We start from the raw sequence: 27,352 nt of genomic DNA on the forward strand, positions 1-27,352 counted from the left end.
TAAAACCCAATTTGTGAAGTCATCTCAACATCGTAGATTTAGACACATTCACACCTAGTTCTTTCCATTTCCTGTGAAAATACCTTATACTTTGGAAGCAGTATTCTTCAATCTTCTCTCATCTCTTGATGTAGTTATTATCTTTCGACTACTATTGCAGTGATTATTTTGAAAACTCCGGTTATTGGAATACTGTCTCAATACTCTACTCATGTCTGCTTGAGAACATCTCAATTCCTTAGCTATAAACTGTTGAGTTTAGCCTTCTTTGTGTAGAGTCACCATATGACACTTCTTAGCTTCCAACATGTCACTCGTTCAACCCATGTTTAGCAAATGATTAAATCACACACAAACAATTCCTCCCACATGATTCAGTCTTACAGCTACTGAAATATATGCTATTTCTATGCTCTCCTCAAAATTAATCGGAAAAATTTGGAATATTCTAATATTTTGAACCACATTAAAAAATAATTGTAATTTTGTGAATGTTTTCAAATAACAGTTTTCTTATAATTTATATTACATTTTTATGTGTTTACATGGTTAGATAATCTACAAAGTATGTAAATTTAGATGATGCTAATTCATATTTGGTAATAATTATTTTCAATGCAATAAATTAGAATTGTAAATAATTCAGCACATTTTCTTTGATTATTCTAATTTTTTGATTCGGAGGTATATCAGATCCACATGCAAAAGGTTGGAAGAGCTATTGCACATCACCAGCATTTTGTAGATAAGATGAAAGAAGGAATTTCTTGATTCCTCCTTTCTCTTCCATTCCATCTTGTCTCACTTCAATTTTTTATTATTTCATTTCTGTGACTATATTTGCCTCTTTGATGTTTTGTATCAAGATCCAGTTGATATTGTTTGTTTTTTGGCTCCAAATAATTTGTATAGCTTTTGAGTCTTGTCCAAATTTTATGTCATATTCTTCATTTCATTAATTTCTCCATAGATGATGTCATGTTCAATGTTTTTTTTCATTTGGGTTACTTTTTGGTCAGATGTTTCACTGGGCCTGGTTTCCATTGCAAAGCATTTTTTTTTTTATGAGGATGGGTTTTATGAGTTTATCACCCTCACCTATTTATTCTAAACCAGCCGTAATGTGGCTGTGATGACCTTCTCTATGGTTTTTGAGAGAATTGAAATAAAAAAAAATTGTATGGTAGTTTGTTGGCTAATTTTTATTACCTCCCTCCCATTTTTTGTGGAATGGCTTGATGTCAAATTGTCTTCTAGGATAAATGCCAGATGAATAGGAAAAATCGAAGAGGAAATACTGAATTGGTGTTAGTTCTGAAGCACAGGTTTTTTTGCACATTGGGAGGAGGTTCCATCAGGATCATATGACTTATTGCATTCAAGTTATTCAAGATTTTTACAATTTCTCTCTGAAAAAAGATGTACAATGGAATGAGTAGTTCTGGATAAAGCAGTAAGGCATCTTGGATCATTCACTCTTCTCGTTCTGGTAACTTTCTTGTATCAACTGTCATACCATATTTCTCACATTTCAAATTATTATCTATCAAAAGCAGTCAGTTCTCTCACTTTTGATCATTACATTTTAATATCTTGACTAACATCCTTGCACTAATATAATCTGGCATACAAGAGGCTATATTTGTAGATTCATTCAGAAATATGATTTTAAGTTGGCAACTGTAGTAAATTTATATCCAAGCCTGTTATCACACTTTTTGACCCAAATTATTCTTTTTACTATTCATCATCTTTTATTTTTTTATTCAGTATTTTTAAATTGAACTTTCTTTATCTTAGGCTTTATTGATAAAAATCATAAATTTTAGAATGTTTTTCTTTTCTTTTTTATTATTTAAAGACATTAAAACACACTTCCTCTGAAGTGAGGAATAAAGCTTCAGCTGATGAATGGATTAATCAGTTTACCGAAAATGCTTCTAGTAAATCAAATCAGGAGGATGAAGATGGCGATTTTTGGGATAAATTACAAAAGGAATGGGAAGATATGGCCAGGTAAAAATTTTAAATATGATAATTACAAATTAACTATGTACTTTTTTTTTCTTAGATTTCATTCAGGAATTCATCAAAAATTGTTTAAATGTGTATTTATTTATGACATCATAAACATTTTATGGTTATTAGATGCAAATTAATTATCAGCTTATGAGCAAATATGAATTTTTATTAATAAAAATAAAATATTATTAATTATGATTATCTTCATAGGCTAGTAAAAGCAAGAATTAAAATAAACATCAAGAGGGAGAGATTGAAATTATTAATGAAAAAAATCTACACAAGAAGATGAAGATATAAAAACCCATAAAGGAAATAATGGAAGGAAACTTGAAGAGGAAAAAAGTATGAATGAATGAATGAATCAGGCTTATCTGATAGAATGGAGGAAATCGTTTCAACAACAATGGAAGTTACTAAAAGTTTGAGAAAATCATTACTGGAACTTCTAGAGAAAAACTTACTTAATGGATTTTTTTTTATGTAATCAAAAAAAGGGAAGAATTGAGGCAAAGGAGACACAGTAGTAGCAAAGACAATATAAAATTTGTGGAAATGCAAAAGTTTGAAAAGAAATCAAAAATGACATAAAATATAATAAATATAACAAAATCTAAATATAATTAATATAATTTCTTATCATAAATATAAGCAATTCAAACATAATAGAAAACAAAAATCTCTGAAAATGATCAAACAAGGATTACATAGAAGGAAGATATATATTCCAAATTTGAAAAATAAGTAAGGAATAGCACAATACAATACAATACAATACAATAGAGAAGAAATAATGAAAATATGTTGAGTTTTAAAAGCCTGTGTAGCTCAGTGGATGTGGCGTTTGCACACCACAGCGCTTGGCCGCATGAAGGAAGACTTGGTTTCGTGTCTAGTTGGCGACTAGAGGAAATTTTTCTAAGCCTTTTTTCGATCGGTTCCCAAGTTAGTCGATCTCTGGCAAGGGCAAGCAGGTTTTTCATCCCGTAAACTCAAGAAAATCGACCATAGAACCCACATTATTTCAGACATTAAATATATTGTGTTAGGGTTAGGGACCACGAGATGGCGGCACATTTGAGCTGTCTCTCTTCACTGTGCACTGCTTAATTAGTGATAGCCTTGGGCCATCTATCTCTGATTGGTACCAGTGGAGATTGAACTGCCCACTCAGTCTCCGAAATTTAGATAGGGCTAAATGGCCTCGCCTACTCCCGTATATGGAAATAAAAAGGCGTTAGTTGATTTTTTTTTTTTTTTTTTTTATGTTGAGTTTTATAGGGATTTATACACAGGCAAGGAAACAGATACTAATTCTCTACTATGTTTAGATAAGGCTGATTCTGATTGATTTTCCATCACCCATAATGATGGAAGAATTATGGAAAGCCCTCAGGGCAGCAAAAAGAATAATAAAAGTCCTGGAGAAGATGACATTTTAGCAAAAAATAAAATCAGAAGGTTCATAGTTTCATAAGATCATATTGGTTGCATTCAGTGATTCTTTAACTACAGAAAAATCCCAGTGCAGTTGCATAAATACCTGATTACCTTATTACATAAAAAGGGAAACAGAGATTATATCATAACTATAGAATAACACGTATGACACAGTGAATAACTTTTTTATCATCATCATCAAATTCCTGACATTTACCCTCAAGGAGTGCACAGGATATGATAGTATTACATGAAAAATTTACATCATACTAACTTCCTATCTACAATTTTCCTCCAAATCAATCTATTACCTGTCAAGGCTTCAACATTGTCAGATCTTATATTTCTCTTCTAAGGCACTTTTTACCTTATCAATCCACCTATTGATACGGTAAAAATTTGAAAGATTAGCAAAACTAAACTTGTTTTGCTAATCTTCCCTCTCCCATTCTGTTTAAGTGACCATACCATCTGAGATTAGCTCTGCTAACACATTCCTAGACAATGAAAATGTCAAGTTCTTTCCTAATATCCTCATTTTTAATATGATATTACCATTGATGCCATCTGTTCATGTCGCTAATCTTTCTCAGGACTAGAGACCAAAGACTGGAGATCATATCTATGGTCTCTAGTCTTTGGTCAAGTGTTTTACTTCTAACCCAGCTCTCAGATCTAGAGGTTAAGACTGGTTTGAACACTGTCTTGTATACAGCTAATTTAGTGTTTTGACTAATTTCTCTCTTATTCCATATAAATTTATTCAGTTGACTTCCTACCATACCAATTTTGTTGATTCTGTTGTCTATTTCCATATTTAATTTACCATCTTCACTATTTTTTTCAATTTCAATGCTTCTGCCTAAATATAATAACTTTTTTTATTATGTAAATATTTCGTCTTATGTATCATAAGACATCATCAGTACAACTAATGAACAACAATAGGAACTGAATTCAAAAAACAGTAGTGCTCCTGGCAGCCTAGTTGACCGAGTGGTTAGCGTATTCGCTCTCCAGCCAAAAGGCTGGGTTCGAATCCCGCTGTGGGCATAGATGTTTGTGATTGTCTGTGAAAATACTAGTGGTTGTGGTTGGTGTAGATGAAGGTAGTTGCAAGTGATGGAGACGTAGAGTTGTAGAGTAGGTGCCCTCCCTCAATGAGTCTTTGGATCCCCTGGAGGTGTTCCATAATAATAATAATAAAATATAGCAGATAAATTATTGAATACAATTGAGGATAACAATTACCCGCACTTTTGGAATAGTGAGACAGTAATTTCGATTAAGATTAGGTCTATGAGATGAGACGTCAGCACTTTCTTTATATAACCATTCATGTTTATATGTGGATCTATGCAGTAACTTGGTATATTGCTATTGGATCCTGTGGTTAGCATTTACGATTCTATGTTGTGCAAGGCCAGATTTGTGAGGTTTGATAAGGTGGATGTGGTCTTGATGTTCAGAGATATGTTCATTTATGGATCTTCCTCTTTGTCCATAGTAAGACAAGTTACATGAACATAGCATTGGTATACACCAGGTATCATTATTGGTGAGAGTTTGTCTTTTGGAGAAGAAGTTGTGAATTTGGTTGTGTTATTTGTAGGTAGCAACAAGTTTATATTTTTTCATAATTTTTGCCACACATTCAGAGATGCCTTTAATATATGGAATGGGAGTCCTGTGGGTTTTTTTCTTGTCTGGGTTGATTTGTAGAAGACTGGTTAATTATTTTTGGGGTTGTTGTTGGATTATATTCATTTAGTAATGCTATTTTTTTGAATAGCATTCTTGTTTTAGTGATTCTTCAGAAGAACAAATCTTGTGTGCTCTGGATACTAAAGATTTTATGATGCCACATTTTTGAGATGGATGGTGAGCTGATGTATTATGGATATAATGACCTATGTGGTCGTTATATATACAGGGTGTTCGGGATAAATTTGACAGTTTCGTAAGGAAAAAAAAGTCTTCTTTGTATCTATTAAATTTAATGAATTGACAAAAAAACATTACAGGCAGAGTTAATTACAATACTATCAACAAGATTTACTCAAAATAACCACCATTAGCATCGATCACAGCTTCAATTCTGCTTCGGAACCTCGAACAAGCTGATGCTACAGTCTCCCTGGGAAGGGCCGCAAAAACTGTTTTAATTTTATCCATTAACTGGGCTTTTGTATTACTGGAAGTGCGATTGGTGTCTTTTTCAACTGCGCCCCATACAAAATAATCCATGGGGTTAAGGTCTGGGGAGTTTGGAGGCCAAACATTTGGACTGGTGAAGTCGTAGAAATTTTCAGACAACCATTTTTGACTTTTCCCAGAGGTGTGGCAAGGGGCCGAATCCTGCTGCCATACATACGGCCTACCATTGGCTACCCTTGTTATCCAGGGCTTGACTACAGTTAGCAACTCCACGAACAAAGCCCGAATTCCAATGCCAGGGTTCTTCAACACCTGTTCCTGCAGATTTGCGAGGAATTCTGCTGTACGAACGCAATCAGATCGTCTGCTAGGGATCTTTCTTCTTGCTACATCCTCGTAGTCACCATTGCAAGTCTCTAGTTCATGCCTGATTGTTTTTACTGTATTCAGGGAGCATTGGGCAGCAGTCGTAATATCCTTATTTTGATGGCGGGCACGAATCATCATGATACAAGTTATTCTCTTCCATGATTCAGGTGGGTTCCAGCTATCCATCCTTTCTGACATCTTGTATGTGAATGAAGAAGGGTCCAAACTTTTAAATGAAGAGAAGTGTGTGTTAATACATGTAACTTACGGAAAAATATAATTAATTATAAATATGTCAAATTTATCCCGAACACCCTGTATATATAGGTCATTAATGACCATATAGGTTGTTATATCCATAATACATCAGCTCACCATCCATCTCAAAAATATGGCATAAAATCTTTAGTATTAACTGGTTGCTACCTGCAAACCCATCAACCAAATTCTCAACTTGCTACCTTCTCCTAAAGACAAACTCTCACCAATAATGTTACCTGGTGTTTACCAAGTACCATGTTCATGTAAGTTGTCTTACTATGGACAAACAGGAAGATCTATAAATAAACGTATCTCTGAACATCAAGACCACACTAGCTTATCAAACCTCACAAATCTGGCCTTGCACAACATGGAATCAAAAATGCTAACCACAGGATCCAGTGGCAAACTGCCAAGCTACTACATAGATTCACATATAAACATGAATGGTTATGTAAAGAAAGTGCTGAAGCTTTACTTCATGGACATGATCTTAATCAAAATGATTGTCTCACTATCCCAAAAGTGTTGGAAATTGTTATCCTCAATTGTATTCAGTAATTTATCTGCTGTATTTTAATTTAATTTAAGTGATTTTATTTTCAGCCCAGTAGTTTTTAAACCATGAGCATGCAACTGTATACATAGAGGGATTCTAATTTAAGCATGCACACTACTGTTTTTTGGTTTTTGAATTCAATTCCTATTTTTGTTTGCTAGTTGTGCTCATGATGTCTTATGATACATAAGACGAAATATTTACATAATGTGTTATTCTATTGTTATGGATAATCCACAGGTTTCACTATATAAAAAAGTGATTATATCAATAACTATAGGCCAATTTGTTTGCTATCACAATTATGCAAAATGTTTATATCCATTATATTAAATAGGATCACAGGTCTTTTGGATGATGCACAGCCTATATGAACAAGCAGGATTCAGAACACCATTCTTTACAATAGATCAGTCATGTCCACACTATTAACCAATTAATAGAAAAAACAAATGAATATAATAATAATCTTTCTGCATATTTAGTGTCCATAGATTTTGAAAAAAACTTTTGATTCTACATCAGTCAGAAATTATTACCTTTCCATGACCTATCCTGCTGATGGAACTGACTTTGTCTTCTTTGGTGCTGAACAACCGGTTTCTGTCCACTGTTTTGACTGCTGTTTGGATTCTGGTGTGTAATAGTGAATCCAAGTCTCATCCCTAGTAATAAATCGATGCACAAAATCAGTTTTATTCTTGTTAAAATACTCCAAGCACTGTTCAGAGATTTTCATGCTAGTGCATTTTTGATCTGCTGTGAGCAAGCACAGCACCATCTTGCGCAAAGCTTTTTCATTTGCAATTCTTCATGCAAAATATATTCTACACGTTCTTTTGAAATGCCTATAGTTTCAGCAATTTCATGCACTTTGACTCGCCAGTCATCTAATACTGTACTTGCACTTGATCAAGGATTTGTGGTGGTGTTACACTTTTTGGATGTCCTTTACGTGGATCATCTTCAAGGCTGGTATGGCCATGTTTAAACTCAGCAGCCCATTTCTTAATTGTCGAAAATGAAGGAAAAGAGTGCCCATAAATTTCGAATGAATTTCTTGTGGCATTAAACCTTCTTTTACAAAGAATGTCATAACTGCACAATACTCAATTTTATCCATTTCAAGGGATAAAATTGAGTATTTCATGGGATACAGACAACACTTTTGCTTCAGACAGTGATAGAATGACTTGCAATTTCACGTGGTTGCTTATGGCAGATGTAACAACTTAGAAAAAAACATAGTGCCAATAGTGTTGGCATCTATGGTCGAGGCCGAGAGCTTTTCAGACCATCCTTGTATATGGCGAAACTAGTAGGATTAATTATCTATATTACAAACTATTAAATCCAGTGTTAGTTATCATTTGTTACTTTATCCTCTTTGTTGGTCTATTTAAATTATTCTTTGGGACCAAAAATTGCTTTTATTAACTGTCGCCTTCCTCATGTTTAACATCACAGCAACAGTATATTACCCTCCGGATCATCATCCTTATCATTTTATATTATAACAATTAAACAGTGGTAATGAAAATACAGAGAATACTGTGAAAGTACTGTGTCAGATCACCGGTCACTTACCTGCTCCTTGATTCTACTGCATCGTATACTGTTTGGTGCCTCTCTGTTAGCCACTTCTTATACATAGCATATGTTCTTGTTCCTCTCTTTTCAACTATTACCGAAAGTGACTGGTTTGTTAGTGAGTAAATTATGAAGGAAACCTATCTGTCCTTCACAGAGCTATGCTGAACCATAATGAATATCACTTTCTTTCTACCTATTCCTAAATTCTGGCCTTAACTAACTTTTTCAGTACCTTAACCACCACTCCTGAGATACTGTTATGTCCCCTAATTCCATATATATATATATATTAGTTATTTAACCTCAAAGGGATCTCTTATGTGTGACACGTGATATCTCTGGTTCACAAAGGAATAGCCCGAGGGTTGAGCCAAAACCTATGTGGATGATTCTTCCTAACCAACCTCTCGTTAAGCCCTAAGAATATTTATTTTTTATTGCGCCACTTATGACCCTTAGGTTAATTGAAATATTAATCAATTGGTAGAGAGCTTTGCCAAAGTATCACAAATAATTGCAATTGTGACCAAACATTTACACTGAATAAGTTCCCCTGCTTAGATCCATATTATTTCACAGATGGTGCATTAAATTCCATACAGACACAGGATTTAATTAAAGAATAGCAAACATTTATTTAACATAAGACATACAATACTGTTTACACAAAGAAAGTTTTTCATCCAATATGGGTTAAGAATTAAATCATGTTTAACAGTATTAAGTCACTCAAATGTAATTCACACTAAGTTTCAATAAGCCTTATATATCTCTCCTGATACAACTATTTAACACTGTGAACCTTAATTAAACAATCCCTAATTTTATATCCTCACTCTAGACACAATCTTATAATTCCTATTATAAGCAGACATTAATCTAATACACATTTCATCAGATTACTCATAATATTCCACACACTTGTTTCCCTTTGTCCTAAAGTCCTCATAATAATTGCCTCTGGGTTCTTTGTTACAATAATTCTATGTGAGATTAAGCTCTTAATTCATACAGGTGCTATGGGAAAATTATTATTATTATTATTCAGGCCTCCAAGGAGTCAAAAGACTCATCGAGGGAGGTCCTTCCTAAGACATAAAGTCTGTCAAGACAAGACTCACTGAGGGGAGGTCCCCCCCTGAGAAACACAAAGTCTATCATACCACTCTTTAAACTCACTGACCGTTCTCGCTCCCACCACTCCATCAGGCAATGCATTCCACGGCTCAACCACCCTCCACACAAAGAAACCACTCCTTATCCTCTTGCTCACAGTTTCCTTTCGTAACTTCCAGGGATGGCCTCTTGTCATCACTCCTTCCCGCTGATCAACCAAGCGAAAGAACTCCCCAGTGTCAACCCTGTAACCACCTCTCAACAGTTTAAAAGTCTCAATCATATCACCTCTCCTTCTTCTATCCACCAAACTCTGCAGTCCACATTCTCTCAGCCGATCCTCATAACTATCCTTGTACAGTCCTGAAACCATCTTTGTCATCCGTCTTTGTATCCTTTCCACAGTTAATTTATCCCCTTCAAATCCTGGGGACCAAATCTGAGAACAATAGTCCAAGTGTGGTCTGATCAGAGACTTATACAACGGAATGATAACCCTCTTATCTCTGCAGGTCAGTGTCCTTCTCATAATAGCAGCAATCCTCTGTGTTACCTTCACCACCTTTGCAATATGTCCCCTAAACTTTAGGTTTCTATCAATCATCAACCCCAGATCTCTTGTCTCCCCTACTTCCTCCAGTATAACTCCTCCCATAGAGTATGCAGCATCCCATCGATGTTTCCCAAACCTCAAGACCTTACATTTTGCTGCATTAAACTGACACCCCCATTCATTTGCCCATCTATCTAGCTTATTTAAATCCTCTTGCAGGGCTACCACATCTGCACTATTACTAATAATCCTTCCCAGCTTCGCATCATCTGCAAACAACTGAATATCCCCCTGCAATCCACTGGCTATGTCATTGATATAAAGGTTAAACAATATAGGTCCTAGTACTGAGCCCTGTGGGACCCCACTTGTAACCCTCTGCCTCCTGGAAACTGCTCCACCATACACAACTCTCTGATACCTATCAGACAGCCAATCCTGAATCCAGTTGACCAATCTGACATCCAGACCCATGTGCTGCAACTTAAATATCAGCTTATCATGTGGCACCCTGTCAAATGCCTTCGCCAAGTCTAAGAAAATTGCAGTATATGCCTTTTCCTCATCTAATGTTCTTGTAACTTTATTATAAAAGGCTAGCATATTGCTAAAACAAGAGCGTCCTTTCACAAATCCATGTTGATTCTGACAGATAACATTACCCTCATCTGCCCAATGCTGTACATGGTCCCTCACTACTTTCTCCAAGATCTTAACAACTACTGACGACACACAGACTGGCCTATAATTAGACACTTCCAGTCTGTTACCACCCTTATGCAATGGCACTATCTTACCTTCCTTCCATTCCCTAGGCACCTTTGCCAAAGCCAGACTTTCATTGAAAAGCCACGTTAAAGGTACTGTCAATTCCCTAGCACATTCTCTCAAAACTCGTGGCGAAATACCATCCAGTCCCACAGCTTTACTGACATCCAGAGTACTCAGTATCTGAAACACACTCTCCTCCTGTACCTCCAGACCTCGTACCAGTCAAAATTGTACACTCTTAGTCACAAAGGATCATACAGGCACCATTCAATTAACCTTAGTTATTCCATACAAAATATCCTTCATACACTACTAATTTTAGAATTAACAATTTTTATTCTTTAAGCATTCACTCCAATTATCAAATTTCTATTTTAATATTCTTGGACAAGTTTAATAATTTTCAACCATACAGTGCCTATTCATTTAATACTTTCTTTAAATCAAATTAATCACTTTCCTACAGTCCTTATTTTTAACTATTCTTAGAGTTCTTCACTGATTAATTATTTTACAATTCTTAGATTCTGCTTTCACACACAAATCAGAGAACAAAATTTTACTTATCTATATGCTTTGTTTTCTTTCCCACCGATCGACGATATGCCAACACGATCTTCTTTATGGACCTCTAATTTCTTAGCACTGCATGCTGTATAGCCTGCTACTATTTGGTGGAAGTTTGGAATCAGAATCTTCGCCGACAACCTTTCCTTCCGCATGCTAGCGATGGAATCGGCACCTAGATACGCGGCCAACCACGAGGTAAAAAAAAAAAACCGGGACATCCACGAGAATCTCAGGAGCACAACTCAGGAACACAGGACTAAGACCAGAAGACCAAAAAGATGTCGGGGGGGGGGATTCCAACCCTTTTATACCACTCTCCTATCGGCCGCTACCATAAACTTGGCCATTCACCTGAGGCGCGAACATGCTTGTGACGTCACAGCGCCCGATTCTCCCGCTACTCCCTAGCATGGGACGGTATGGGGTAACGGTTTGCTTTCCCCCTTTCTTCTCTTGGAGTATACGTAAGCATAGAATTTTCTTGATTGTTCCCCCTTTTTTTTTGTTGTTTTATAAAATGAAAAACAATTCTAGTAGAAAGGCTTGTACGTTGGTCAGACATAACTGGTAATTAGTTTACGGAATTAACAATGCATATAAAGTATATTAATTAAAGGTAACTTTAATGAATAACTTCTATATTTCGGCAACGTCACATTGCCATCTTCAGGAACATAAAGATATGGTATGTGCACGCAGGCACTTTCACCAGTACAGACGCTCTGGGCTGGCAGACCATGCCTTAGATACCCACCATAAAATTCATTGGAAGAAAACAAAAATAATTCATCGCAGCAAGTTTAAATACGAAAGATTATTCAAAGAATCTTCAGCAGTTCTAAAAAACGTTCCTAACCTCTACAAATTTGGGTGCATGAAACTACCCCAAATTTGGGAGACTTACATTATGAGAACTTCAGCCCAACTGCCAAGACTACCAAATTAGCCCGCTAGAGGGCATCATTAGGACTTTAGGAACAATATTAGTTTCTTGCTTTCTTTCTCATCTGCTTTGTGTTAGTGCCTGCGTGCACATACCATATCTTTATGTTCCTGAAGATGGCAATGTGACGTTGCCGAAATACAGAAGTTATTCATTAAAGTTACCTTTAATTAATATACTTTATGTGCGTTGTTAATTCCAAAAACTAATTACCAGTTAAAATGAAAAACAATTTGACCAAAATTTAGGCATTACTATCAATACAATGTTAGCATATCTTCTTAAACATTCTTTCCATTTCTTAAAGTAAACACGTTTTTTTTTTTTTCACACTAGTACATAACCTTTCCTTTAGATATTTTACAATTTCTTCCTTTCTTTTTCTTGTTAATACACTTGATATTTAAAGTACACATTATTATTACCCAGATAACAAGTATTTTCAGTAAACATTGCATATAGTTTAATCTGTTATATAATGATAAGTAGAATCATGACATTCTAAGCTTATCAGGGTATAACAATATCATCTTGTCTGTATTCTGCCACTTCTGTCTTGGAACCTGCTTTATGTAAAAGAACTATCTTGCCTTCTACACCTTGGGAATGTTTTGGTGCTGAGATTTAAGTTAAACTGCTTAGTTAGAGACCCAGCTTATCCTATACTTTCATTTCATATAATATATGGGTCGATATTCCATCTGATCCCATAATCATATGGACATAGCTTTCCAGTGCAAACTTCATCTCCAATTTTGAGACACCCTTTTAAAGTGATCATTTAATAATTCAGCTATTTCTTCTTCTATCACCTTTCTACCATAGGCATTCATGAATGTTACATTCATGATCATTCTTTGTTGTATTTACCACATGACAAATTCAGATTTCATTTGACCTTCTTAGCTGATTTCCTCTCATTGACTGATTTTGCCTTACTTACAAGGTTATTCACTCTCCTTGTCTATGCTTTTTACTGCCCATGAGGTTGTGATCACATTACTCCTTATATTCTCTCCATCTCTGATCCATAAGTTTGCATTTTTACTATCTCTGTAGTAATGGTTTTCTTCTAAACTAACCTGTTATATGATAGGTTCCCAATATAATCACATTATCAATTCTGTCTTTTAAGGCACTTTTAATTGCATCAATTTACCTACATCTTGGAGATATTATTTTTATTATTATTCAGGCCTCCATTGAGTCAACAGACTCATCGCGAGAGGTCCTTCCTAAAAACACAAGACTCATTGCGGGAGGTCCCTCCTAGGAAACACAAAGTCTATCATACCACCCCTTTAACTCATTAACTGTTCTCGCTCTCACCACTCTGTCAGGCAATCCTTTCCACGGTTCAACCACCCTCCATGGAAAGAAACCACTCCTCACCATCTTGCTCACAGCTTCCTTTCATAACTTCCAGGGATGGCCCCCTTGTCATCACTCCTTTCAGCTTGTTCAACCAAGCGAAAAAACTCCCCATTTTCAACCATGTAACCACCTCTCGACAGTTTAAAAGTTTCAATCATATCACCTCTCCTCCTTCTATCCATCTACCAAATTCTGCAGTCTACATTCCCTCAGCCGATCCTCATAACTAACATTGTACAGTCCTGAAACCATCTTTGTAATCCGCCTCTGTACCCTTTCTACAGTTAATTTATCCCCTTCAAATGGGGACCAAATTTGAGAACAGTAGTCTAAGTGTGGTCTGATCAGGGTCTTATACAATGGAATGATAACTCTTTTATCTCTGCAGGTCAGCATCCTTCTCAGTATTGCAGCAATGCTCTGTGTTACCTTCACCACCTTTGCAATATGTCCCCTGAATTTCAGGTCACTATCAACCATTAACCCCAGATCTCGTCTCCACCTACTTCGTTCAGTACAACTCCTCCAATAGAGTATGAAGTGTCCCATTCATGTTTCCCAAACCTCAAGACCTTACATTTTGCTGCATTAACCCGACACCCCATTCTTTTGCCCTTCTGTCTAGTTTATTCAAATCCCCTTGCAGGGTTACAACATCTGCACTATTACTAATAACCTTTCCCAGCTTCACATCATCCACAAACAACTGAAGCTGGGAAAGGTTATTAGTAATAGTGCATGTCATTCCAGCGACAATGTCATTGATATAAAGGTTAAACAATATAGGTCCCAGTACTGAGCCCTGTGGGACCCCACTTGTAACCTTCTGCCTCCATGAAACTGCCCCACCATACACAATTCTCTAATACCTATTGGACAGCCAATCCCGAATCCAGTTGACCAACCTGACATCCAAACCCATCCGCTGCAACTTAAATACCAGCTTATTGTGTGGCACCCTGTCAAATGCCTTTGCTAAATCCAAGAAAATGGCAGTATATTCCTTTCCCTTATCTACTGCTCTTGTAACTTTATTATAAAAGGCTAGTATATTGCTAAAACAAGAGTGCCCTTTCACAAATCCATGTTTACTCTCAGATAATATTACCCTCATCTGCCAAATGCTGTACATGGTCCCTAACTAATTTCTCCAAGATCTTAACAACTACTGATGACACACAAGCTGGCCTATAATTACACACTTCTAGTCTGCTACCTCCCTTATGCAATGGCACTGTCTTACCTTCCTTCCATTCCCTGGGCACCTTTCCCCCAGCCAGACTTTCACTGAAAAGCCAGGTCACAGGAGATGTGAGTTCTTTTGCACATACTCTCTAAACTCATGGTGAAATACTATCCAGTCCCACAGCTTTACTGACATCTAGAGTATTCAATATTTGGAACACACTCTCCTCCTGCACCTCTAAACTTCAAACTTGCTCTATCCTCTAGTATTAAAATTTACTCCTCCAGGATCATTTCTCCTCCTACTGGCCACGTAGCAAAAAAATTCCTCAGGATTTTCTTTGGATCTTAGGGCCATAACTCTCCTGGCCTGTGCCTTATATTCTTTATGCATCTGCTCTTCACCTGTCTCCTTATATCTCTTCCATAGCCTCTTTTTCACATGCAGTTCCTGTTTAATTTTGTTTGTCATTCACTTTACACCAAATTGTGTTCTCTTCTTCACTTGTGGAATACAGCTTACTATTGCTGCTATCAAATGTTCTGTCACAATTTCCAAAGCACTAATGATCCCCGCCTTCCAATTCCTCCCTCCATTAAACTTCCCCTGGTTGATATCTAAGATTATTATAATCATCTGCGTTCCAATTCCACGTAATCTTTCCCTCTCTTTGATACTCATGTCTGATCATCTTTCTCCAACTGGTGGGAAAGATGTCATTTCAGTTATTATTAACTCTTCTGATGCTGTGATCAAATCCAAAACTCTTGAACCTCTTGTTCCCTCTATTACATGTTGCCTAAGACATTTGTCCCTCAAGAATTCTAGAAATTTTATTCCCTTATTGCTACATGCATCTTACTCTCCCCAATTTACACTGCTCTAGTTAAAATCTCCCATAACAATCATACTTCTTACACTTGCCAAGCTCAACTGTCTAAACATTTCCTGGTCCCCACCCTCTGTGCTCCTTGGTTTGTAGCAACACTCCTACTAAATATCCTGTCTTGCCCACCTCTACCTCACACCATATGCTTTCAAAATCATTAGTGTCACTGCCTTCCAAAGCCTCCACTCTTAGAGGAACATAAGTTATCACTTATCATAAACAGTACTCCACCACCATGCTTTCCCTTCCTATCCTGCTGAAAAATGCTGTACCCAGCGACTTCTACTCCTGTTATTATATCCTCTTCTGTCAACCACGTCTGAGTGATCCCAATAATCTTTGGCCAGTTTGATGCTATCAACCCCACCAAATCCTCTCCTTTATTCCTGATACTCCTGGCATTAGTATAAAGCATAAAAATGCCTCTGTTCTTTACCCAGCATTATCCCCCCCCTCTAGACTCACTGGGCTCAGCATTACTTGATGATGTCCCCCCTTCTCCCAAGCACCCATTACCACAATATTCTGGATCTTTTTTTTTACGATCTTGTTACTAGAAACCTACTTTGATACCCTTTTTTCTCTTTTGTCTGACTGGTAACACAACTTTCGATTAGCTTTCCTTACCCATTCTTGAATGCCAACAGTGTTATGTTCCTTTCTAATTTGTGTATACATTTACACCACGAGTTACATAACACGCAACTTACATAAATTCGCAGTTACATAATAAATCTACTAGCGCATATGAATATGTTTGCGGCTATGCGCTGGTGTGTCTTTGACAGCCTTATTGCAGTACAGTAGTAGTGCCTTGCACAGTTAGCTCAGTCACTTATTATCACTGCTAGTTTCATTGTCTTTTTATGAAATTCTGAAGTAAATACTAAACCGATCGAACCGTCAGACATAAAGAAATTTACAATGAAGGGACTAGCCGAAGTTTTTAACTTGATAGACATGCCGTTAGCAAAATTAGAATCGATGGATCTGAACACTGAGCCGTTAGAAAATGTTAGGCATATCTATTTCGATATGTCTGGTTACAAGGCCATCTATGAGGACGAGAAGCGTGTTACTGCACAATCTACTCTAAACATGTTTGTGAGCTGCCGTTGACAACAAAGTCAAGATAACTCAGACATCCCCGACTACCCTCAGCCTTCAACATCGAAAGGGGTAAAACTTCCTGCATAAGGAATGCTGTTCTAAAAAATGCAGAACAGCATTCCTTAGAACAGTAAACTTAGCCATCACAAGGAATTTTTTTATTTGAAAAGTGAATATTTCAGTTTGTTTTTATATTCTTTTATATTATGTATTTTACATACTTTCATATTTATAGTATGTATATTATTCAAATACAATTGGTAATTTTTTTATAATTGAATTTTTTTTTAATCATCCCAAAAATGAAAAATATTAAAAACTGAAAATATCTGATTAATGGCAAAAAAATTAATGTAAAATAGCCATTGAGCATTTTATTGTATGTATGTAATTTACAAATTCGAGTTACGTAAAGGTTTACAGAATGCATTACTTATGTAACTCAGGGTGTAACTGTATATATGATTCTACCATTATCATTTTTCAGAGACTAGATCACATCAACGATCTGTAGTCTTTGATTGACTGTTTTATTTCTAATCTAATTCTCAAGTCCACTATGGGTTAAAATTGGTTTAAACACCCTCTTGTATAATCCGGTTTAGAGCTTTGATTAATTTCTCTCTTTTTCCATATAAATTTATTCAGCTGTCACCATACAATAATACACCAGCTTTGTATTATCTGTTTTTGAATTTAATTTTCATCTGCATTTATAATTGTGACTAAATAGCTGAAGTATTTTGCATGTTAGGTTTTCAGAGCTATTGTACGAGTTTTAAGAAAAATCACTTATAGGACTATATAGCCGAATGTTAAATTAGAATATATAACTTATTTATTTTTAAAGGCACAACTAGTTTCGTCTTTGTAGAAGACTTCACTGGGTGCATAGCACAGAGAGGAAAAAAGCAATACATAAAAAACATTACTTTGATACCTTTCCTTTAGTGTTATGCAGTGATCGACATTCATTTTACCCAAATTATGGACTCTGCAACTGTGCTATAAATAACTATTTTAATTTTCCGACCTTCGTTTTGACCTTCATATCAAGGTCATCATGTGGAGTATACACATATATATGTGTATACATATATATGTAGAAAGTTTTTTTACTTTCTACATCTATCTCTCATCCTGAGAGATTTTTATTTAATAAGGTCAAAGCACCTTTTGGTAACTTGTTTAGGCAAAATAGTTATAAGCTCTGTATTAGAACCTTAGTATTTCTAGTCCCACTGATGAGACCTGAATAAAGATCGAAACTGGTCACGATAGTGGCCCCTTGACTTTAATGCATAGCATCATACATTTATTCAAGGAGATGGCCTTTGCATTAAGGGTAAATATTAAGAATAGTGATCAGAGCTTATTCCAACTTTACCACGAGTTGCCTTGACTTGTACTACTTTACGGGTCACTTAGACTTGCATTACGTGCAGGCGCAAACTTGACTTATTTGTCTTTGCTTACATGGGAAATGGAGTAAAAACCAGGTTTAAAATAGCTTGGTATCTTTAACATAGATGTATGTGTATACGTATATATATATATGTATCATCATCAAATTCCTGCCTTGTACCCTCAAGGGGTGTACAGGATATGATAGTACTACATGAAAAAAATTATATCATTACTAACTTCCCATCTACAATTTTCCTCCAAATCAGTCTGTTACTTGTCAAGACTCCAACCTCATCAGATCTTATATTTCTATCGTCTAAGGCACTTTATACCGTATCAATCCACCTATATCTTAGTCTTCCTCTGGGTCGTTTTGCTGCCAACCTGGCAGAGAACACTTGTTTTGCTAATCTTTCTTCGCCCATTCTGTTTAAGTGACCATACCACCTGAGATTAGCTCTGCTAATGCATTCCTGGATGTTGACAATGTCAAGTTCTTTCCTAATAACCTCGTTTTTAATATGATATTCCATTGATGCCAACTGTTCACGCCTCTAATCTTTCTCAGGACTCTCATATCTGTGGTCTCTAGTCTTTGGTCAAGTGTTTTACTTCTGACCCAGCTCTCAGATCCATAAGTTAAAACTGGTTTGAACATTGTCTTGTACACAGCTAATATGGTGTTCCGACTAATTTCTCTCTTATTCCATATGAATTTGTTCAATTGACTTCCTACCATACCAGCTTTACTCATTCTGTTGTCTATTTCTATATTTAATTTACCATCTTCAGTAAAAATCGTGCCTAAGTAGCTGAAACGTTTCACTTGTTCCACAAGTTCTCCATTCACAACACAGTTGACAATTTCAATGATTCTGCCTATTTTCATCATTTTTGTCTTTTTATTGCTGACCTTCATACCATATCTATTACAACAGCTATTCAATTTAGTCAGAGAATCTCGGAGACTTGTAGCGGATTTATTTAGAAGTATAACATCATCCGCATAAAGCAAAGAACTGACATTAACATCTCCAATTTTGATATCATGTTTAATACCACTTTCCTTCATAATGTGATCCATATATATAATGAATAACAGAGGGGGTAATGTACATCCTTGTCTCACACCAGATTTAACATTAAACCATCTTCCTGTACTTCCTTCATTTCTAACTGCTGACTGACAACTCAAACAAAGACTAAGTATTGCTTGATATAATGCCCCATTGACACCATATAACTGTAGCATATTGAATAGCTTCTCTCTTGGCACCTTGTTATATGCCTTTTCCAAATCGACAAAACTTAAATACAGATCTTTGTTATATTCCCATGATTTCTCGACTATTTGTCGTAAATTGAAGATCTGATCCTGACAGCCTCTATTTGGCCTGAATCCAGCTTGTCCTTCACCAAGCTTTTCTTCCACAATTCTTCTCAATTGTTTCTCAAGTATACTTGCATAGATCTTGCCAGGAACACTCAGTAGGGAAATACCTTTGTAATTCTCACATTTAGTTTTATTTCCCTTTTTATATATAGGTACTATGAGAGCTCTACTCCAATCATCGGGAATATGCAGTGCAGCCACTGTAAGACTTTTATACCACCATACTTCAGCAATTCTGGTCGAATATCATCTACTCCTACTGCCTTTCCACATTTCAAGCCTTTGATGGCTTTTTCTACTTCAAGAATGGATATGTATTCCTGACTGCATGCCTGGTCAGTGTTTTTTTATCACTGTGCTGTCATCACTGCTTGTTTCATTTAGCAGTTGTTCAAAATAATTACGCCATACTTCAAGGATATCTTTTTCTCCCATTTTCATGTCACCTTTATCATCTCTAACTCCTTTTACAGCACTCTTTCCTCCATTCCTAAGCTTCTTCAACAACCTCCAGAATATTTTGCCACCTTCTTGATATTTATTTTCTATATTCCTGCCAAAGTCCTCCCATGACTTTTGTTTAGCTAGTTTTACACAGTGTTTAGTATTCTTGCAATTGCCTCTGTATTCTCTAAGAGCACAAGCTGACTTATTTGCCAGGAACTTTTGATATGCTTTCTTCTTTTCCTTCACTGCCTCTTTAACTTCCTGTGTCCACCAGGGATTTTGATTTTTTTATCCTTGCAGACAACCTCACCACATGCCTCTCTGGCAGAATCAATCAATGTTTTCTTCAGAGTTTACCACTGAATCTCTAAGGTTTCATTCCTGTTCTCGAACTCTTTCATTTTTTCGTCAATAATCTTTGTGTATTTTAGTCTACAGTTCACATCTGAGAGCTGCTCAACTTTTATTTGCTTTAAAACTTTCTTACATGTTATTCTTTTCAATATGAAATTCAATTTTATCCTGCTCAAGACTAAATAGTGATCACTTCCAATTTCAAATCCTCTGTACACTCTGGTGTCCTGCACCAGGGAGAAAACATCACTATCTCAACAATAACATAGTCAATGAGACTTTTCTTATTCCTAGCCTCTTCTCTCCATGTGAATTTGTGCACATTTTTATGTTGGAACATGGTGTTAGTAATAACCATTCCATGATGTGAGCAGAAATCCAACAGATATTTGCCATTATTATTAGCTTTGCTCTTTTCTCCAAATTTTCCCAAAATATTTTTGTATGTCTCACGATCATTTCCTACTCTGCTATTTAGATCCCCAACAAGGACCAACTTTTCCTTTTTCATTGTGTCAGTTGCTTTTTCTAAAGCCTCAAAAAATTGCTCCACTTCTACCTTCGTAGAACCTTCTGTGGGACCGTAGGAACAAATAAGTCTCATTGTCCAGTTCCCCATTCTCATATTTGCCCACATTACTCTACTTGAGACTGACTGCCATTCAAGAAGATTAGCCTTGTATTTTGTGTTGAATACTATGGCTACTACTTCTTTTCCTTGATTGTCATTGCCTGAATATAACATTTTGTATTTATTGCTCAGAAAGATCTCACCAGTGTTTGTCCTTTTTGTTTCAGTCACCTGTATTATGTCGATCTGGTACTTATCTAATTCCTCAGGTAGCTCCATTTCTTTGCCACTCAGGCTTCTTATGTTGATAGTACTGATCTTTAACTCTGGTGATGTTGAGTTGGGGTTTCTTTTCAGATTTATGTATAAATCTGACAATGTATGTATATATATGTATATATACATATATTGTGTATATATATATATATATATATATATATATATATATATATCATTGAAAATTGATAATTGAATCATTGAAAATGTCAACTTTGTCGTGAATGGAGAACCTGTGGAACAAGTAAAACATTTCAGTTATTTAGGCACGATTTTTACTGAAGATGGTAAATTAAATATAGAAATAGACAACAGAATCAGCAAAGCTGGTATCATGGGAAGTCAATTGAATAAATTCATATGGAATAAGAGAGAAATTAGTCAGAACACTAAATTAGCTGTATACTAGACAGTGTTCAAACCAGTTTTAACTTATGGATCTGAGAGCTGGGTCAGAAGTAAAACACTTGATCAAAGACTAGAGACCGCAGAAGTGAGAGTCCTGAGAAAGATTAGAGGCATGAACAGATGGCAATCAATGGCAATATCATATTAAAAACGAAGATATTAGGAAAGAACTTGACATTGTCTGCATCCAGGAATGCGTTAGCAGAGCTAATCTCAGGTGGTATGGTCACTTAAACAGAATGGGCGAGGAAAGGTTAGCAAAACAAGTGTTCTCTGCCAGGTTGGCAGCAAAACGACCTAGAGGAAGACCAAGATATAGGTGGATTGATACGGTACAAAGTGCCTTAGACGATAGAAATATAAGGTCTGATAATGTTGGAGTCTTGACAAGATTTGGAGGAAAATTGTAGATAGGAAATTAATAATGATGTAATTTTTTTCATGTAGTACTATCATATCCTGTACACCCCTTGAGGGTACATGGCAGGAATTTGATGATGATGATGATGATATATATATATATATATATATATACTGACTATAACCAAGACTAGAATAACAATTAAATTTATTCAAAACGCAACATGTTTCATCGGATTGTCCGACTTCTTCAGGCCTGGGAACATAGAAAGCAAGTAAACACTATAAGAAACAATATATCACTATAAAACGACTATTATAAAATCAGTTAGCTTTGAATTGTAGCTACATTCCGTGTCGAAGTTTTATTGTTAAGTAGCTGTGTGTGTCTGATTTCACGCGTGTGCCAGTATCGGATAGCAGAGCTGAAAGAGTCCGGTAGATTATAGCTGAGGTTATTATTTATGTGATGAGGGTCCATAACAATTTCCTTAGACTCGACTATGCATCGCTCCACCTCGTCACAGCATATATGAAGGTTTGAGGTTGTTGTCCAGTTTATCTCCTGTTGATGGCCTTCATCATTTGTGTTTACTGAAAACAGTACATGGCTTGAGAGGGCACTTGCTCTAGTTCTTTTGTAGGCAATGTCTCTCTGATGTTCTTCTGGACGTAGGAGGATGGATTTTTCAGTTTGGCCATAGTATTGCTTCCCGCAGTCACACATGATTTTGTACACTCCTGGTTGTAGATGGTTGTGAGCTTGTTTGTATTTGCTTAAAATTGATCTTAGGTTAGGATGAGTAGAGAAACAGGTTTTTATGTTGAACTTTCTTAAAATTCTTCTTAGTTTCATGGAGAGCGAGCTGATATATGGTAAGGAGATATAACCTTTTGGATTGTCTTGTGTTTCTGAGTTGTTTTGATGGCGGTGGTATAGATGCTTAATAACCTCAGCTATAATCTACCGCAGTCTTTCAGCTCTGCTATCCGATATTGGCACACACATGAAATCAGACGCATGCAGCTACTTAAGAATAGAACTTCAACACAGACTATAGCTACACTTCAAAGCTAACTGATTTTATAATAGTCGTTTTATAGTGATACGATGTTTCTTATAGTATTTATTTGCTTTCTATGTTCCGACGCCTGAAAAAGTCAGACAATCCGATGAAGCATGTTGCGTTTTGAATAAATTTAATTGTTATTCTAGTCTTGGTTATAGTCAGTGTATATAAATATGAACATATCCCAGTACCGAGTTAATACTACACATTGCTTATATATATATATATATATATATATATATATATATATATATATATATATATATATATATATATATATACAGGGTGTTCGGGATAAATTTGACATATTTATAATTAATTATATTTTTCCGTAAGTTACATGTATTAACACACACTTCTCTTCATTTAAAAGTTTGGACCCTTCTTCATTCATATACAAGATGTCAGAAAGGATGGATAGCTGGAACCCACCTGAATCATGGAAGAGAATAACTTGTATCATGATGATTCGTGCCCGCCATCAAAATAAGGATATTACGACTGCTGCCCAATGCTCCCTGAATACAGTAAAAACAATCAGGCATGAACTAGAGACTTGCAATGGTGACTACGAGGATGTAGCAAGAAGAAAGATCCCTAGCAGACGATCTGATTGCGTTCGTACAGCAGAATTCCTCGCAAATCTGCAGGAACAGGTGTTGAAGAACCCTGGCATTGGAATTCGGGCTTTGTTTGTGGTCAAGCCCTAGATAACAAGGGTAGCCAATGGTAGGCCGTATGTATGGCAGCAGGATTCGGCCCCTTGCCACACCTCTGGGAAAAGTCAAAAATGGTTGTCTGAAAATTTCTACGACTTCACCAGTCCAAATGTTTGGCCTCCAAACTCCCCAGACCTTAACCCCATGGATTATTTTGTATGGGGCGCAGTTGAAAAAGACACCAATCGCACTTCCAGTAATACAAAAGCCCAGTTAATGGATAAAATTAAAACAGTTTTTGCGGCCCTTCCCAGGGAGACTGTAGCATCAGCTTGTTCGAGGTTCCGAAGCAGAATTGAAGCTGTGATCGATGCTAATGGTGGTTATTTTGAGTAAATCTTGTTGATAGTATTGTAATTAACTCTGCCTGTAATGTTTTTTTGTCAATTCATTAAATTTAATAGATACAAAGAAGATTTTCTTTTTCCTTACGAAACTGTCAAATTTATCCCGAACACCCTGTATATATATATATATGTATATATATATATATATATATATATATATATTAAGGATACCAAGTAATTTTATAAACTTGGTTTTTTTACTCCTTCTCCCAAGTAAGCAAAACAGTTAAGTTTGCGCCTGAACATAGTTCAAGTCTGAAAGGTAGTGCAACACCAGAGCAACTCGTTGTAAAGGTGGGTAAAGTTCTGATCACTATTCTTAGTATTTCCCATAATGTAAAACACATCTAATCACATCTAAACACATCTTTCCCACAATGTAAAACTTGAAACTTGAAAGTATTTCCCCTTGAAGTATAAGCTGCCGCCATTAATAATTTAATAAGTGCTTGCTGACTAAGTGATACTAGTAAATTTATTTACTAAGAAATTCTGAAGTTTTGAACTGTGCGAACAATTTTTATTATTAGGAGAACTATGAATTTAGTGTCTGAAGATATGATGTTTGATTCTATGTGAATGTTTTGACCTGAAGAACTAAGTTATTTATATTATCTTATTTTCGGAGTTATAATTTTATGTACTTGTCATATAACCTTGTATTAAATGTTTTGTTTTATTGATTTCAATATTGTGTGTGCCTGATTCTTTTTCATTGCACTGTTCATAAAAAGTTCGGATCTTGCGGGAGCCTTAAAAGTAAAATATTAAGTTCGGCCTATACGATTAATGAGACTGCTAAATTAATTCAAGATTGATTTTACTATTCTGCATAAGCTATTCTAAATATAGGTGGTGCAGTATAAACATAAATTTCCCTATATTTTGATTAGTAATCAACTAGCAGTTAATTGATTTTATTAAGAACAACTTTACATCAAGATGGCGGATTCAAAACTAGGAAGTATACTTTCCAACACTACAATTTGCCTGATTACCATAGGGAATCAGGCAAATTATAGTGTTGGAACGTAATCCAGTAATCCAGTACTGGCGCTCTAAAATTAGCTGTCGCACACTTTCAACTGATGCCAATGGTAGTACGCAGTCACATATTCAAATATGACTTACTATTCTACTTCTTTTTATTAAGCTGGAAAGCCATGTTTTTTTCCTTGTTATTTTTATAAGTCTTATGTTATTTCTTTCTCACCCACCTGAATCGGAGCACCGATGAAACTAGTCGTGATTTATTAAAGGTTTTTGTTATACTTTCTCGGGTTCTAGTCAGTTAAATTAATTTTATAAATATATATATATATATATGTATACATACATATATACATGCATATATATGTATGTGCATACGTATATATATATATATATAAGTGTATATATATTTAAAAAATTAATAATTATACTGACTGAGAACACCGAGAAAGGTAAGAAAACTTTAATATAATATGACTAGTTTCGTCGGAAAGCCGACTTCTTCAGGTGTGTAAATAATTACAAAAAAAAACTGGACAAATAACAAGGTAAAAAACATGGACTTCTCAAATTAACAAAATAGGAATGGCAACAGTCATATTTGAACTGGTGTCCGCGTGGCACGACTAGAGTGAGTTGTGAGTGGCAACTGATTCGAGAGTGCCAGAACTCAATCACTGCGCTATGGGCTTCAGGCAAACTGAAGCTTAAATTGTTGTTTATGTGTAATGGGTCCATATATATATATTAAGGTCATCTGGAGTATACACACACATATATATATATATATATACGTGTATACTTCAGATGATGACCTTAATATGAAGGTCAAGACGTCGGAAAATTAAAATAGTTATTTATAACACAGTTGTAGAGTCCATAATTTGTATAAAATGGATTACTTCAGTACATTACTAAAGTTCTAAATTATTAATGGATTGCTCACATTAGAATCGATTCGTGAACTAGCTGCATTATTGTTCTCATGCATAAAGATGTGGTCTTGAGACTGCCATGGCTGAATAGCAGAGGTGTAACAATCAAAAAAGTTGTTACTGAGGTTGACATTAAGGTGAACAGGATTTATTGCAATTTCTGTTGATTCTAATATTTCTCTTTTAAGTTTTTCATAGCATTTGTAAATAATTATGGATCTGTCCCAGCTTACTGAGTCATTTGGATGAGAAGAATTAAGCACATGACTGGATAAGGCTGTGGCCCTGGTTCTACAATAGGTGATATTTCTGAGATGTTCTTTGATATGAAGCTTGATTGATTTTTATGTTTGTCTATAATATAGAAAATTATAGCCACACTGAAGATGGTGCACACCTGAATATTTCAAACTGTTATGTTTAGGTTTTACTGATTGAAGCTTTCTTAAAGTGGTGAATAAGGTATGAATTTTATATTTCTTGAGGATTTTTGCCAACTTATTAGAAATACAGCTGATATATATGGGACAGTGATATAACTTTCACATCATTACTCTCTTCAGCACAGTGTGTAGAAGGATTAAACGAGAGTTTTGAAATTGTCTGCTTAGAATAACCATTCTTCTGAAAAATTGATAAAAGCAGCTTCAATCCTTTGGCAATCTCTTCTTCATTGCTGATGACAGTACGCGCACGAGTTCCTAAAGTAGAATTGATGCTGAACTTTTGAGGTGGATAATGATGGGACTGTACATGAAGATATCTGTTATGTGTAGGCTTTCTGTAAGTGGAGATTTTTAGTTTTCCACATGAACTAGTACGTTTTACATCAAGAAAACACACACACACATGCACACATGCATGAATGGCTAGAAACAAGATTACCAAAAGTGTTTGAAATCTACTATAAAAACACTTGCAGAAGAAAGAAGCTTAGACTTATGGGAAGAAGAATGGAAAACATCAAAAACACGGATCAACAACAAAAGAATTCTTTCCTAGCATCAGAAGCAGACTCCGACTGAAAAAACATGCCATTTCTCCAGATTTAATCACGCTACTAATGGGACATGGAAAACTAAGACACTACTTACACAGATTCCATATCCTGGAATCACCATCATGTATTTGTAGTTCACACCTTCAACAGACTGTTGACCAC

At 35.7% G+C, this 27,352-nt stretch overlaps 1 protein-coding gene across 2 annotated transcripts in view; it reads left to right on the plus strand.

The window, feature by feature from the left end:
* Positions 1-27,352, plus strand: part of Pex5 (peroxisomal biogenesis factor 5) — a 532,250-nt gene that overhangs the window by 289,216 nt on the left and 215,682 nt on the right. For both annotated transcript variants that reach the window (XM_090407992.1, XM_090407991.1), the window contains exon 9: positions 1,862-2,016. In XM_090407992.1, coding sequence (XP_090264118.1) covers positions 1,862-2,016 — 155 coding nt within the window. The remainder of the gene's footprint in view (positions 1-1,861; positions 2,017-27,352) is intronic.

Source organism: Typopeltis vanoorti, chromosome 18, assembly GCF_054136105.1.
Source record: "Typopeltis vanoorti isolate ZY-2024b chromosome 18, IOZ_Tvanoo_1.0, whole genome shotgun sequence".
Lineage (NCBI taxonomy): Eukaryota > Metazoa > Arthropoda > Arachnida > Uropygi > Thelyphonidae > Typopeltis > Typopeltis vanoorti.